A 15,737-nucleotide genomic window follows, 5' to 3' on the forward strand; every position below is an offset into this window, starting at 1 on the left:
CTGCAGGCAATAAACTAACAATTAATTTTGTGAAATAATTCAGTTCCAAGCAAGGACTCTTCAGCCAACTTCAAATCTTCCCCCTTTCTTTGTTTTAATTCCTGTAACCCTGGCAGGTCATTGGAGAGGCCTCTTGAGGGATAGTGGGCTAAATGGTCTTTGGGGTCAAAATATTTTTTTGAAGTTTGGGTTTTAAATTCTTTAATAATTAACCTCACACCCCCACCCCCATTGTAATTATACAACTCATCTGTGTTTATAGATCTGACATGACTTGGGACTCTGTGAATTTCAAACAGCTAGAGATAAACCGGGGGACCTGGCCTTTCTCTTCTCTCTCCAAAACCTTCCTCTTGGATCTGAAAACTCAGAAATGATCCCAAAACACAGGAAAGTGGGGTATCTGGGGGATGAATAAACTAGTATAATCCAGTGGGTTAGGTTTCTAGTTATTATCCATAAAGAGATGAAAGGCACTAGGCGTTGCACCAAGAACGAACACAGGATCTCACCTTCAGAATATCTCTAGGGTAATATTTTTCAGTTCAAATCCCCCAAGTCCTCTTCTGGGTAATGATGAATCTAATGTCTGATCTGCAAAGAAAATGCTCACCAGAGACCTGCTGATTCAAGAATTCAATTCCTGCTCAGTTGGAATACTGCCAACATTTTTCTGTTCCTAGCAGAAATGTGTCTGCAGTTTAAATGAGCGTTGTTGTTTTTTTCCCTCACTCTGAAGAAAAAAAGTGGGAAGTTTTGGCATCATTAATATTTTAGAAAAGTTAGAAAGGCTGCCCTTGTGACTTGACAGGTCCTCCTGAATTTACAGTTAGTATGTGATAGTAACAGAGGTGTGTGCCTGGGACAGTCTTAGGAAAGGAGCTTTCCATTTCAAGCAATTTCAAACAGATCTTACCAGCTACCCTTTAAGATGCCATTCCAACCATGGCATTTCATGGATTCTCAAAGTGATATCTACCCATTGGCAGAAGCCAGGGCTAGCTGGAAGACTAAGAAAGGGGTATGGGGAGGGGGGGGTCTCTTTTTATATTAATCATTACCTTTGCAAGAATCTCAAGTATGCTTTAACCACCCTGTTTAAAACCCTAATGAGGAACTCCACCTTGGAAAAGGATTGGCATTTTCACACTCTGCCAGCACACCCAAGATGACCCCCCCCCCACTTCTGCAAACTGCATAGGGTAAGTAATCCCACGTGTCAGTGTTTCTGTTTGCCTGCTGAGGGGGGATAAAGGGGGTGGAGATGGGAGCAGAGTGTTGGGGATTACAGTGCTGCTGCCAGGTCACCTGCTTTGGCTATGCCTTGGAACTACCCTTATTCACAGCCAACACTATCAACTCATTCCATTCCCCATAGAGCAATATTACAAGTCCAAATTACAAATGAAGAAACTCTAGGCTAGTCCAGCTTTCTTTATTTTTTTTCTATTTTCCCTTATAAATATGTTAACAAAACAATAATAATGATTTCCCTAGAAGGCAATACTTCTGCCAAAATAAAATGCTTCAGAAATATGCCCAGTCTGGTGGCCTTTCTTCCATCAGCCCCAAAGATTCCCAGGCTGAAGGCCATTGGTCAAGTGAGGTTGTAACCAGGAGCTGCTGTAGCCACAGAAGCCCCATCTTTCTGATCTAATTCTCTTGCTACAGAATAAGCCACTGATCCATTGGTCCAAAGCTGCAGCTTGGGATCAGATTCTTTGGCAAGGAATGGCAGCTGGGTTCTTTTCATCCTCTTTACAAGTCTAGCAAAGCCAAGCAACACAGAACTAAAGATCATTGAAAATCCACAGAGAAGGAATGCTGCAGTGTAGCTGCCAGTCGTATCCACCAGCCATCCTGCAACAGACAGCAGCAAAATTACATCCTTAAGTTGAAAATTCAATCACTGCTCTTACCCACTCGCAAATCGAATAATCTGTAAGGATAATAACAATAGATCGCTAGTGCTAACATGACAATTTTGAGGCAAAAAGCAGACCGCCTAAAAATATTGTGCATCAACTGAGAAATGCTTTCTATTTTTTAGGGCAACTTCTAAAAACAAATTGATTGTTGTTATTAAGTGAGATATTTGGAATGGTGCTGTGTACTTAGTAATCACACAGTAAGAATTAGTTATTAGTAAACCCAGGAAATCTGGTAGAAAAGATAAAAACTTAAGTTTTTATTATGTATCCTGTGACTTTCAACATCATTCAGATTATTGAAGCTGGGATAATTCAGGGGGTTAAGAAAATATTATCACATTAAGTGTTAGTGGTATTCCCAGCTCCCACGACTATCTTAAATAATATAATAGGCTGTGGAGCAATGTCCAAATCTTAATTTGGATCCAGTTTGAAAATTATATTATATCCCATCCAGTTTGAAAATCAGAATTTCAGACCATCATAGATGTTGCAAAAGCATACTTCTGAAGGTGTACACTTGTAAGCACAGTTTTTACTTCCTTTATCTCTTGTTGCAACAAATTAATCTCAACATCTATCCTGGTTTAAATTTTGAGGAAAACCAGGTGTATGATATGCAAAATATGCACTAAAATGATCAGAGAATAAGTGTGATAAAATTGAACTGTGGTAGATAATTACTTTGTGATTAACAAAAAGTTTTTTTTAATTCCTCCAAATTTGGCTTACATGCCAAGAAATCTACCAGAGAAGTATTTGGTTTCTCCTTTTGCCCATCTCAAATCTACTAGTCAAAAATGGCATTTGTAGAAATTGTTTTATGTCCTATAAAGTTTTCTACAATTCAGCTATTCTCAAACATTTATTTATCACCTGATTTACACATGTATTTCTGAAGTACCAAATAGAGACTGAGTGGAGAGTTCTCATTTAAAGATAAATAAACAAGAAAATTATTATGACATGAACTCACATCTTAATCCTTTAACTTCCATTCATGTGTATAATATCTGATTTGCCAGAATTTGGGAAAAAAGGTCCAGGAATCCCAATTTCATTTGGGTTTTGTGATATGTAGCAGAATTATACTGTTCCTAAAAGTTGTTAAGCCCTGTAATTAGCTTTGGAGAGAGGACATGGGAATATGTGAAGGGCTGTTTCCAAAAATGAAGACTAAACTTGGAATCCCATATTGTGGAGTTTAGACTGATAAGGAACTTTCACCTGGGGTTTGGAAATAACCTTAAACTGTGCATTCATAATAGCAGCAAATAGCAGAAATCCTGCCTTCCTCAAGAAACTCCCTTCTTCCTAGGCAAGTATTTGGGTCCTTTTCCTCTTGCCTGTCTTGTTCACTCTTGGTTTTAATTTAGACAGATAATAATCTAGACCATTTACTTTCATGAACATCATAAGAAAGCTGGTTGGAAATGCATATTCTTGGAATTTACCCCCAAAGATTCAGATCTTAGGTGAAAAGTTCAAAGAATCTGCAACAAATTAATCTGCAACAAATTTTGGCAAAGGTATTAGGAAATTTGGATGCAGGATTCCCAGAATCACTGGTCTACACCATGTGCTCCAGAAAGAAGAAATAGGTTCTGACCTGTTTGTTACTGAATCACCAGTGTCAAACACCATGCTGGTTATAAAAGCAATAAATATTTGTTGGATTACTTGTTTAATGCATGCAGTAAATGTTTGTGGAATTATTTGTTTGATCATGCTCCCAGTTTCTATAGCATTTCACAGATTTTTATTGTTGTTGTACCAGGGATTGAACCTAAAGGTGCTTAACCACTGAGCCACATCCCCAGCCCTTTTCAAAAAATTTTTATTTTGAGACAGGATCTTGCTAAGTTGCTTAGTGTCTCACTAAGTTGCTGAGGCTGGCTTTGAATTTGCTGTCTTCCTGCCTCAGTCTCCCGAGCCGCTAGGATTACAGGCGTGCGCCACTATACCTGGCTAGCATTTTACAGCTAGATCCTTTACTTGATGACTCCCAAATCTGTATATCCAAATCTCTTCACTCCCTAAAGTACATATTTTATTTGAATAACTCCTTTGAGTATTTTCACCTGTTTATTTCAGATATCTCAATACATCTCAACTTTAAATTTGTTATTTTTCAGACAAAGCCACTGTCTCCAATTTCCCTATGACTTTCAATCATGACATTATTTTCTAAGTCATCTTTCACTTCCTTCTCTCCCCTTCATCCCCCTATGCTGAATTCAGTTTATATTTTTTCAAATCTCCTCCTTGTCCCCAGAGTTAATTTCCACTTCTCCTGCAGCAACCCTAGTTTAAGCCTCTATCAATTGATTCCTGAACTATTAAAATGGAATCTGAACTGCCTCTGTCCTAAATCACTGGATTAATTGCTAGATCACATGTTTCTAAAATATCCTTTTAACAATTTATTTATTTATTCTGATTTGTTATATATGACAATGGAATGTATTACAATTCATATTACATAGAGCACAATTTTTCATACCTCTGGTTGTGTACAAAGTATATTCACACCATTCATGTCTTCATACATGAACTTTGGATAATGATGTCCATCACATTCCACCATCAATTCTAACCCCATGCCCCCTCCCTTCCCCTCCCACCCCTTTGCCCTATCTGGAATTCCTCTATTCCTCTCATGCTCCTCCTTCCTACCCCACTATGAAACAGCTTGATGCTGGTTGTTTTAATGAATCATAATAATAGCCATTATTTATCAGGTTATAAATATTTAGTATATAAGTATTTATAAAAACTTAGTATGTGCCCAATACTGTTAAAATACTTCATGAACTAGATTTCTTTTTTAAAGTCATGTTTGTTGAGATATAATTTATATATAGTACAATTTGCCCTATTTAGTTTAAAGTAATATGAATTTTGATACCATAAATATAAAAAATGACAACATATAAATATGGATATATAGTACTACTGTGAAGATACAGAATATGTTATCTTGGTACTCCTTTACTTCTTTCTCTCTTTTAAACAAATAGAGAAATTGATTTTAATATATTTTCATTTAACCCAGTGGATTACCAATATAATTTGCAAAGAAAATAATTGTTAGTAAGATATTTCATGTTTATTTTCTTTGTCCTAGTAATTATTTGGAACCTAGTGTCATATCCTTTTTACCATTACCCCCGTGCACAAAAACGTTAATACTGTCCACAGACTCTGAAGGACATAGAGCCCAGCTTCTTTGCCTGTCACTCAAAACACCCCACTATGCCACCAGCACTTTGTCATTTCATCCTCACTGCCCCCTGTTGGAACCCTATCCTCCCACCAGGTTTCCTTCTGAATGTGCTCTACTCACTTAGAAATCTGAACAGCTGCTCCATTCCATTGCTCTCATGATTAGTGTGGAATGGAACGGAGATGCTAATTTGGGACTTTTTTCTTTCCAGGAAGGCTGAAGTTCCCATATGATTGGAAAAAACAAGAATGTGGGTAAGATCATGATGTTCTGGGGTGGCTCTTGCATCCTGTTCTCTTTCATTCTTCCTCAACTCTCTTAAAATCCTCATCGTGTATGTCTGTGAAGAGGGATTCACTCTTTGCAATCAATAGGACAAAAGTGGTTGGGGGATCTCTGAACACTTACCTGCAATGGGTGGGCTCACCAAGTAGGGCACTGCATGAAGGAAGTACACCACACCCAGCGCTGATGACAAAGAGGTGGTCCCTACTATTTCAGCAGTCACTACTGGGATCAAGGTCACATAGGCTCCATCAAAATAGCCAAAGGTACAAGAGAAAGGCACCAGGAGGGGGAGACTTCGAAGCATTGGAAGGCAGAGATAGCAGAGCCCATCTAGGCCCACAGCAAAGAGGTAGCAAACATACCGGTAATTCTTCAGACACCTGTGGATTTGAAAAACAAGAATGAGTGCAGGATGCACCGTTGCTATAAAGAAACTTTAAAACCACGGCCATGCAGCAGTAAGCATTGCAATTATTTATAGGGATGGCTCCCCCATTACACATTCCTGTCTTTTTTTGGCATATGCAAATACAGTACTCTATCTTCCCAGGAAGCACAGTATGGTAGAAAGAATATGTGCTATAAAATAAGGAAGGTGGAAGATGGAAACCAGTTCTATCATCTACTCTGCCTATTTTGAACTTCAAATTCTTTCACTCTAAAATGAGAAGGCTACCAATTTCATAGTTACTCTAAAGGTAGCTGTGAAATATGCAGAGTGTCAGGATATTAATACTTTTTAGCCATCTACCATATTAAATCCTTTAGATATGTTACCCATTGGTATCTGCATATAACTCAAGTGGCTATACAAAGGGGAAATTGAAATATGAAGACATTAAAATGAATTGCCAGAGATGACAAAGGCCTTGTACTACAACTAAGTCTTATTTAAAAACTTTCCCAGTGAGTGGAACTTCCATTTTACTTTTCCTCTGTAACTCCAAACCCATCCACATCACCAATTATTTCAGAAACTCTTACAATGTCAACTCTAGCAGCTTGTTTTATAAACACTTTTCTCTTCCCAGCTTATTTGAGCCTCACAAAATGGTATCAGGTTGACCAGTAAACATTGCACGGATCTATTTGACATGTGAAGACCCTTGAGCATCTGAGGGTTAGGTGATTTTCCCTGGGTCACAGGACTAATCAAGGGCAGAGCAGGCACAAGAACTTATGTCTTACGTGTGTCAGACTAGAGATCCTCCTGCAGACCTACAATAAGCTGCTTCTCACTGAATTGCTATTTATAGATTTCCCTTCCTCCGCCTTTTCCTCCTTAGTTAAAAATGTGGAGAGGCTAGAGGTGCAGCTCAGTGATAGAACACTTGCTTAGCATGTACAAGGTCTTGGTTCGATTTCCAGCACCACAAAAAAAAAACACAAAAAAAAACAAAAACTGGAATTACTCCTAAGTATTGTATTCATAACACTGGAGAATGGCAGTTGGAACCTGATTAATTACCAAAGACATAACTTGTGAGAAGCTTCATGACATAGCTCTCCCAAGTCGTAATTTAAGTATAAAGAGTCCTTCATTTAGGAGACATGAGTAACCTACACACTTCAATCCAAACAGATGAGCATTTGCTGAAGACACTACTTGGTAGGTTTCTTATCATTTTGGTTTCTAAGTCTACTTAGAACTACTTACTATTTTCACTGTCAAACATAAATATGTGGCTACAGATAATGGATTATTATGGTATCTGGCCCTCCTGCCTGGATTCTGCTCTTCTTCCCATTGCAAGTCAATCTCTGGGGTACTTTTTTTTTTAATATTTATTTTTTAGTTCTCGGCGGATACAACATCTTTGTTTGTATGTGGTGCTGAGGATCCAACCCGGGCCACACACATGCCAGGTGAGCGCGCTACTGCTTGAGCCACATCCCCAGCCCCTCTCTGAGGTACTTAAAAAGAAATTAAACCCATAACACCAGCCAGAAGTTGTCTTGCTTGAGGACAACATTTACTTGGGATGGAATTAAATATGTTGCAAGAACTTGTAGTTACCCTTGGCTTCTGCAACTTAGACTCAACATTGTAAACCATCTAGAACAAGGGTAGGCAAATTTTGGCTAGTTCCAGCCTGCCACCTGTTTTTGGACTACCTGTGAACCCAGAATGACTTTTTTCCATTTAAAAATAATTGGAAACAATCAAAAGAATGATATTTGGTGACATGTAAAAATCATGAGAATTCTAAATTCAGTGTGCATAAATAAAGTCTCAACAGAACACAGCTACTCTTATTTGTTAACGTGTTGTCTGTGGCTGCTACAACACCGTATTAGGTAGCTGTGCTAAAGACCATGTGGCCCACAAACCTAAAAGATGTTTACTATCTGTTGCTTTACATAAAAACCTTGCTAACCCATGATCTAGGGAGTGGCCCTCAGAGACCAAGGACTTGCTAAACTTCTTCAGATGTAGGTATTCTATAGTGTCAGGGGTTGAGAGGAAGTTCAAGACTCAAGGTCCCCTAGTGGGGAACTGATTGATTGTGTTTTCATGGATTTTACCTTCTGTCGGTTAGCCATCCAAATGTGATATTGCCAATAATGTCAATCACCCCAAGTATGGACATAAGAAAAGCAGCTTGCTGGTGACTCACTCCGACACTCAAAGCATAAGGCACCAAGTACACAAAGAGAGGGCTGCAGCCATAAGCCATAAACAGAACAGAGACGGCTAACACAACAAAGTCTGGCATCAGCAAAAAACTGTATTCCTGCTGCAAAGAGCAACACAGGCAGGTCTGCGCCCATTCTTTGGTCAAAGGTGAATAGGGAGCTGCCCGCTTACAGTCTTCTTTCTGAGTTCGACAGTCACATTTCTGCTCTGGACTTGAACGGTCCTCTTTAAGAGTAATTGGCCGCATCAAGGCACCACAAACACAGAGATTCAAAACGAAGCCCCCGAGAATGAGGAGTGCTCCCCTCCAGGAAAACTGTTCAATAAGGAGCTGAACCACAGGAGCCAGGACAAAGGTGCCAATGCCACTCCCTGACATGGCGATCCCATAAGCAAGGGCTTTCCGTCTGCTGAAATACTTGCCAACCATGGCAATCGCAGGAGAGTAACAAAGTGCAAATCCAAGACCTGGGAAAAAGAGAACTCTGTGAGTGCTGGAACATCATGAGCAGCCAGTGGAAGAAGCCATCTCAGAAGATCTGGAGTACAGAGAGCCGCACCTTCTGCAAAATCCTTTAAAAGCTGTTTTGTAAACCAAGCTGAAAATGAGTCTCCCCTCACCAGTCACCCATAATTTTCAAAATACAGAATATGTGTGACTTTCTTCTTAGAAAAATATAATTTCTTAAGCAACTTTAAATGAAGAAGTTAAAAATCATCATACATACTAAACTGGAATTTATTAGAAAATCTGGATGGTGCCATAAACTATCTGTAACCTTCACTGCCTATGAAGATACAACACTGATAATACGGACCACTCTGGAGTTTGGATTGAAATAACATATATGACTGCATCATATAGTCAGGAAACATCATGCCAACTTTATTGATGAACATAGCAATCTGCAAATATCCCTTAAGGTCAGCAAAAAAAAATGTTGACAGTCCAGAGATTTCTAAAGGTTTTCAGCTTCTGTTACTTTTTAAATTAAGATCCGGACTTGATTGGTCCTCCTTAAGAGTAATTGGCCCCATCAAGGCATCACAAACAGAGTTTCAAAACAAAGCCCCTGAGAATGAGTAGTGCTTTAAGCCTAGATTTCATAGCATCTAGAATGTCAGAGAACGGAAAGAAGAAACCCCCTCAGATCTATTTCCATCTACAGTGCAGGGTGGTCAGCAATCTAGAGTTGCCTGGACTTAGGGGTTTCTGGATATGGGACTTTCAGAGCTAAAACCAGGACAGTCCCTGATAAAAGATTTCTGATCACTTAGCCATCAGGCCCTTCAGGTTACTAGGGGTGGATATATCTTCTTTAGCTTGATTTACAGCCTCCTGTGAAGGTTACATCCTTTATTGGCCTGATCCATGCACAGTACCCAGATAAGAGTGGGTGCTACTCTCCACACTCCTCTGAATGATGAGCAAACTGCTATTCCAGTTCCACCAACCAACGCCATCTTGATCTGACACAGTCCCTTAAGTGTGATTTATGGAAAGTACACGTGATGCTTCTCTTTGCATGGAATTCATTATGATTCTTTGAAGCAATGCTTGTATAACATTGAGAATGGTGCCATAAATTATCTGTAATGTAAATTATGTGTAATATAGGAATGTTCACAAGGGGCTATCTTTTTTAAATTGGTAATTCCTACTTACTGGATAATGATATTCATCATAAAACAAGGGAAACTCAGATTAAACACAGATAGTATTTTAATGTCTTGGCAAAGAAATTAGGAGAATGACCATTGCTGAAAACTTATATCGTGCTGAGTGAAATCTCATTTCTTCTGAATACAGAACCTCAGCCATATATTAATGCTGAAGAGAAAAGTAATAGTTACTTTATCCTATGGATGAATTAAGGTGGTGATACATTTTCATTAGGGTAGTGCAATAGCATTTGCAACTCTGTTTAACTGCTAGGTAGGCAGACATAACCTAGGTCAGCTAAACTGTGCATCTAACACAATGAATATATTAAAAATCACTGCTCTGTTGTATGCTTGGCAACACCTGAGTGGAAGAGGGTGAGATGAGTAGCACAAGGCGCCCTTACCTGTAAGAACTCCCAGAGTGAGGTAGAGATGCTTCAGGCTGGTGGCAAATGAGCCCAGGATGAAACCAGTAGATGCAAGCAAGCCACCCAGCATGATTCCCACTTGACAGGATAAGTGGTTACTGACAGCACTCCCAAGTGGAGCTTCAAAAATAATTAAAAAAAAGAGGTTCAACAGAAATGTCCTGTGGATCCTGTGAGAAGGCTGTGGTATTGCATTGGCAGGGCAGAGAACAATTAACCTTTGTTTGTTTACTTATTTTTAAGCAGATACAACATTTTTAGGCCTTTATTTTATATACTTTTATGTGGTACTGAGGATTGAACCCAGTACCTCACACATTCTAGACAGGAACTCTACCACTGGGCTACAACCACAACCCTAACAATCGACCATTAAAGCACCAAGCCCACCTCACTGATTTTACAGCTTTGGAAACTGAGGCCCAGAGAGAAGTGACCTGTCCATGACCAGACAGAGAATGAGCAGCAGAGCCAGTATAAAACTCAAGCGGCCCGCCTTGCATTTCAGTACCTCTTCCTTATCTTCATTCCATTACAGCCACAGTCCCAGGACCATAGGGTATTTTTTAAACAGTGGATCAACTCTTTACTTAAATTACATGTCACTTGAACAAGGATCTTTGATGTACTATTGGCATACACCATCAGCAATGATGATGACAGTTAATTGGTGGAGAAAGAAAGTGGGCAGCCCTGTGCCACCAGCAATGTCATGCAGCAGATAAATGCGAGATAAATCCCACCATCGGGCAATGCATGCAGGCTTGCCATCATGTGGATGAGAGATCAAAGCCTAGAAAATTCTAAGGAAATTGTTTTACATGCATGGTGACATTCTGGTTGGCTTCACTTCATCTGCTATTTGCCAGTGTATCTGAATTGTGTTGGCCTCAAGGCTTATAGAATATTAGTTAAAGCTGCATGTGTCCAGAAGAGAGGTATATAGCTGCCTGTGGTCACCAAGAAGTACAGCTTAGGGCAACTGACGCTAAGTATGGGGTTATTTCATCTTATAACTCCTTGGTCTCCCAGACAATGGCAAGATTGATGGGTAGGAAAGCTGGGTGATTTGTTTCCTGAAGAAAAATTCATGCAGACACCAGTACTCTAAGAATAAAATCAGAAAAGCTAATGCTTTGGGCAGCCGTATAATATGATCATTTCTGTATGGAGCAGGTTTAAAATGGAGGTGGACTGCAATGTCCATGTAGACTCAGACATCAGCTATATATATAACCCTTGGAGAAGAGGAATGAGTGAATCTCTGAAGAACATACAGAATTCTCAAGGTTGCCCTACTATGTTTGTTGGAAAGTGACAAAATTTATATCAAAATTTACACACACACACACACACACACACACACACACACATTCAATGAATAAGGTTCACTTCTCTGTTCATCATATGGCAAATTTTGCCCAGCGGGTGTCCCAGATGTGATTCAGCAGTCTCTTGTCCATACTCTAAACTCTGATGTTCTAGTATTATCTGACCTAGTGAGCAGGTAAGAATATATAATTGGGTATAGCAACAGCTCTGACGTTCTGTTTTTTAAAAAATTTTTCTTTGTTCTTTTTAGTTATATATGTCAGTAGAATGTATTTGGACATACCATATATACATGGAGTATATCTTCCCACTTTTGTGGTCATACATGATGTGGAGTTACTTAGCTTGTATTCATATATGGGCTCTCACGTTCCTGCACAGAGCTTCTGACATGGCCCTCAAAGTCTCACATAGTCATCGGTCACTTAAAGCCATTTACCCCTCTTTGGGGGATTACAAATATTCTCCAAAAGATAACAGTGAGGGAAATGAGTCACCCATATCCTCTGAGAAAGACAGACAGCCTCTTGGCGAGCTGATACCAATGCTGTGACTAACAACATGACCCTCAAATCAAGTGATAGCTGAAGAGGGAAAAAAAAATCAGGCTCCAAAGCCAAAATATATTATTTTTTGGTCTCCTAAGACCTTTTATTAGTTGAAAAAGTCAAATTGGTTTTCTCATGAAATCTGTTTTTAGTTCTACAATTGCTCTCAACTTCTTCCCAAGAAATACATTTCAGCACAATTCAATTGACTCCTGAGAATATACATTTTTTCCTAAAAATAAATGAGTCAGAAACTAGAATGGAATCAGATGAAGATATGAGTTTTTGAATATTATAATATTTCTCTTTTGCCACTGAGACATGGCTTGAAGAAATAAGTTTTCTAGAGTACTAGAAACTCTTCTAAATGAAAGGATTAAGTGGGTCTAGGCCGTACACAGATTGTTCCAATTTAATCCGATCTTAGAAACTTTAACAATTGCTAACTGTGATTGAAATTTATAAAAAGAAAAACATCAAAGTTTGTTTTCTCCTTCTATACCAATGCAATGTTGGTTTCCATGAATTTTTAGAACACTCTACATCCTTTAAAAAGAACCTCTGAGGTTTCTTGAATGAAATTATAGCCACAGTGAATGAATATTTTTAGCTCCTGATTATACAATCCTATCCTTCCCCAACACTTTACTAAGCATGAAGATTTATGCATGAAAAGATAAAATCTGAGAGACAAATTCTGAACCCTCTGGGAAGGGAATGGGATGCAAACCAAGACTTGAGATGTAATGGCAACACTCTTGCCTCTCACTTAGGAGAGCATATAGAAATGACTCGTGGTGCTATTCAGTGACTGTTTACTGGACTGGATAAAAAGGATGCTATGGCATTTGTAAAACAAAAGTCAAGCATGTACAATGTGGTAAACTACTCCCCAAATCAGGACAAGTTCTATGATGATCAGCATCCTACCTCTTTACATGGAAGAACCAGGTGATATGTGCCATTTTCTGTGTATTAATGATTTCTCCCATCTAGCATCAGCCAAAACCAAAAGCAAGTCTGGTTAGATTGGATACAGGTAGGATTGATCTTTTCTTTTAATATAGTCTTAGCCAACTTTTTTTTCTTTTTTTTTTTTTTTTTTTTGGTGGGGGCGGTGGGGGCGGGGAGGGAGCTGCTGGCACACACCTGTAATTCCAGATACTCCAGAGGCTGGGGCAAGAGCATCACAAGTTGAAGGCCAACCTGGGAAACGTTAATGAGACTCTATCTCAAGGTACAATTTTTAACATAATCCTTACACTTAGAAAAACTGGTAATCAAAGTCATTTTCTGTAATCTGGTCAGAGGTCATGGGCATGACAGTTCAAGGGTATCTGATAATTCTCTATCCCAATATGTGATACTCACCACAAAGCATAGTCACACAGTCTACAATTGAATGGATCCATGCTGTTTGTGCATAATCCTGAGCAAAATATGTCTGGAACTCCACAAAAAAAATTGAGATACATCTGAAAAATACAAGGCAGGCATTTTATACAAAAAGCAAATAAACATGGAATTGACCCAGAACTTTAAAGTTTTGATTCAATCAGTTTTTTCAATTTCCAAGAGTTTTACTGATTGAGGAATAGCAAGTAGGAATTCAGACGTGAACCATTTGGGTCATTCTGGAGAACCAGAACAACAAGCATTCAACCCACAGAGGGACTCCTGAAGACAAGTAGATGTGAAGACCCTTGCTCTAGAGAAGGATTTATAGAAAATACAGCAGGCCAAGAATAACATTATTCATCTTAATACTGTGTTAACATCTACTGCTGCTGCTGCTGCTGCTTCTTTCTTTCTTTGTTTGCTTCCTGTTTTTGGTACAGGGGACCAGACCCAAGGGTGCTTAATTACTGAGCTACATCCCCAGCCCTACCCCTTTTTAAAATTTTGAGATAGGGTCTCACTAAGTTGCCCAGGCTGGCCTCAAACTTGTGGTGCTCTTGCCCCAGCCTCTGGAATATCCGGAATTACAGGTGTGTGCCAGCAGGCCCAACTATCCATAACTCTAAAAGGTGGTTAAACAACTTAAAATTTTAAAAATAAAAGGCAATTTATAAAAACAAAACCCAGGAGGCTGGGTTGTGGCTCAGCGGTAGAACACTTGCCTAGCACGTGCGAGGCCCTGAGTTGGATCCTCAGCACCACATATATAAATAAGTAAATTAAATAAAGATACTGTAAAACAAAAAAAAACAAAAACCAGCAGTTTCACTTCTAGGATTCATACAAAGGTAATAATCAGATCATGATGATGGTGATAATAATAGATATACATAAAAGGATATATTTTGGAGAACTATTTATTGTAGCCAAATATTGTAACCAAACTAACTGTTCATCAATGAAGGACTGGTTAAACAAATTATGGCATATAAATTAAATACTGTATTATTAAGTATTAAAATGATGGTTCTGATCTGTATGTACTGATTGCCATTCTAACTGGAGATGGAATCTCAGTGTAGTTTTGATTTGCATTTATCTAATTGCCAGAGAGGTTGGACATTTTTTCCTATATTTGTTGATCATTTGTGTTTCTTCTTCTGTTAAGTGTCTGTTCAGTTTGGCTTAGGTCATATATTGTAACACTTTTTGTAACAGCAAAACCAGAAAACAATATAAATGCTCAATCAATAAAAATGTGTCAAATAATTATGGATACATTCATATGGTGGAATTGTAAGCAGCTATTTTTCAGTGAGGTACAGCCATGTGTGCTAATACAAAAAGATTTCTAAGAGATATTACTAAGTGAGGGGGGGAAAGTAGAAAACAGTGTATATAATATGATCCCATTTTATATAAATGAAAAGAATATGCATTCCATGTTCATATAAGGTTGGGAGATTTTGTTTGTTTTGTCTTATTTTGGGGCAAACCTTAAGAAACTATTGATGAGGTTAGCTTTAGGCAATGAAACTGGGATTTGGAAAGTGAGGAGAAAAAGACATTTTATTTTATATATTTCCAAATTTTTAAAATTTGGATTGCATGATATTTAGGATTTAAGTAAATTTTAAAAATTTTTTTTAAAAGTTGTTTTCCCAATAGGCACTGATTCTCTGACTGAATGAATCACACTTGGATTACCTACTTGTTTCCCTTGCCAGTTCTCCTGGCTGCTTCCTGGTTCAGGACATTTAGAGTCCAATGCTGGCCACACTGTCACACTTTTGTCATTTAGGAAACAGGGTAGAAGGTCTCTGTAAGAGGAATTTGGAGAAAACTGTCCCCTTGGCACTATGACAGGACACTTTTGGGGTGGGGGTGGGGTTTAATGCCTTTATTGATGATGCCTTCAAATAAAGTTATAAATGCAAATGACTTTCTTCTACTGTCAAAAATGTGTTGCCAGAGAAGAAGCAGAGTACTACTGGGGAGGAAAAAGCACCTGATAGGAAAGAGTTAACATATGCAGATCTCAAGTATTTATTCCAAATAAAAATGAAATGAAATGAGTTGCAATGTATACCCATCTAACTTAAGCAAAGAAAACACCATACTTTTAGAGAGAAAAAAAGAGAGAGAAAGAAATGAGCAAATGAGAATGAGAGAATTCCTGTATTTATGTTGTTCCCCTTCTTCAACCTCAAACTCAGCATCCATCACCGTAGCCAAAATTTAAAATGAAATTTAAAAAATCTTAATTCCAGGTTGTGAGATTCA

General features: G+C 38.5%; 1 protein-coding gene across 5 annotated transcripts in view; it reads right to left on the bottom strand.

The window, feature by feature from the left end:
* Positions 1 to 712: 712 nt before the first annotated feature.
* SLC16A12 (solute carrier family 16 member 12) overlaps positions 713 to 15,737 on the bottom strand; it is a 79,224-nt gene continuing 64,199 nt past the window's right edge. For 4 of the 5 annotated variants that reach the window (XM_081267567.1, XM_081267568.1, XM_081267570.1 and 1 more), the window contains exons 3-7: positions 13,428 to 13,531; positions 10,153 to 10,296; positions 7,972 to 8,551; positions 5,566 to 5,825; positions 713 to 1,860 (exon numbers count right to left, since the gene is read on the bottom strand). In XM_081267567.1, the coding sequence (XP_081123693.1) occupies positions 1,598 to 1,860; positions 5,566 to 5,825; positions 7,972 to 8,551; positions 10,153 to 10,296; positions 13,428 to 13,531 (1,351 nt within the window). In that variant the 3' untranslated portion in view covers positions 713 to 1,597. The remainder of the gene's footprint in view (positions 1,861 to 5,565; positions 5,826 to 7,971; positions 8,552 to 10,152; positions 10,297 to 13,427; positions 13,532 to 15,737) is intronic. The other variant, XM_081267571.1, reaches the window with a different exon arrangement.

Source organism: Spermophilus citellus, assembly GCF_964194105.1.
Source record: "Spermophilus citellus genome assembly, chromosome: 15".
Classification (NCBI taxonomy): Eukaryota; Metazoa; Chordata; class Mammalia; order Rodentia; family Sciuridae; genus Spermophilus; species Spermophilus citellus.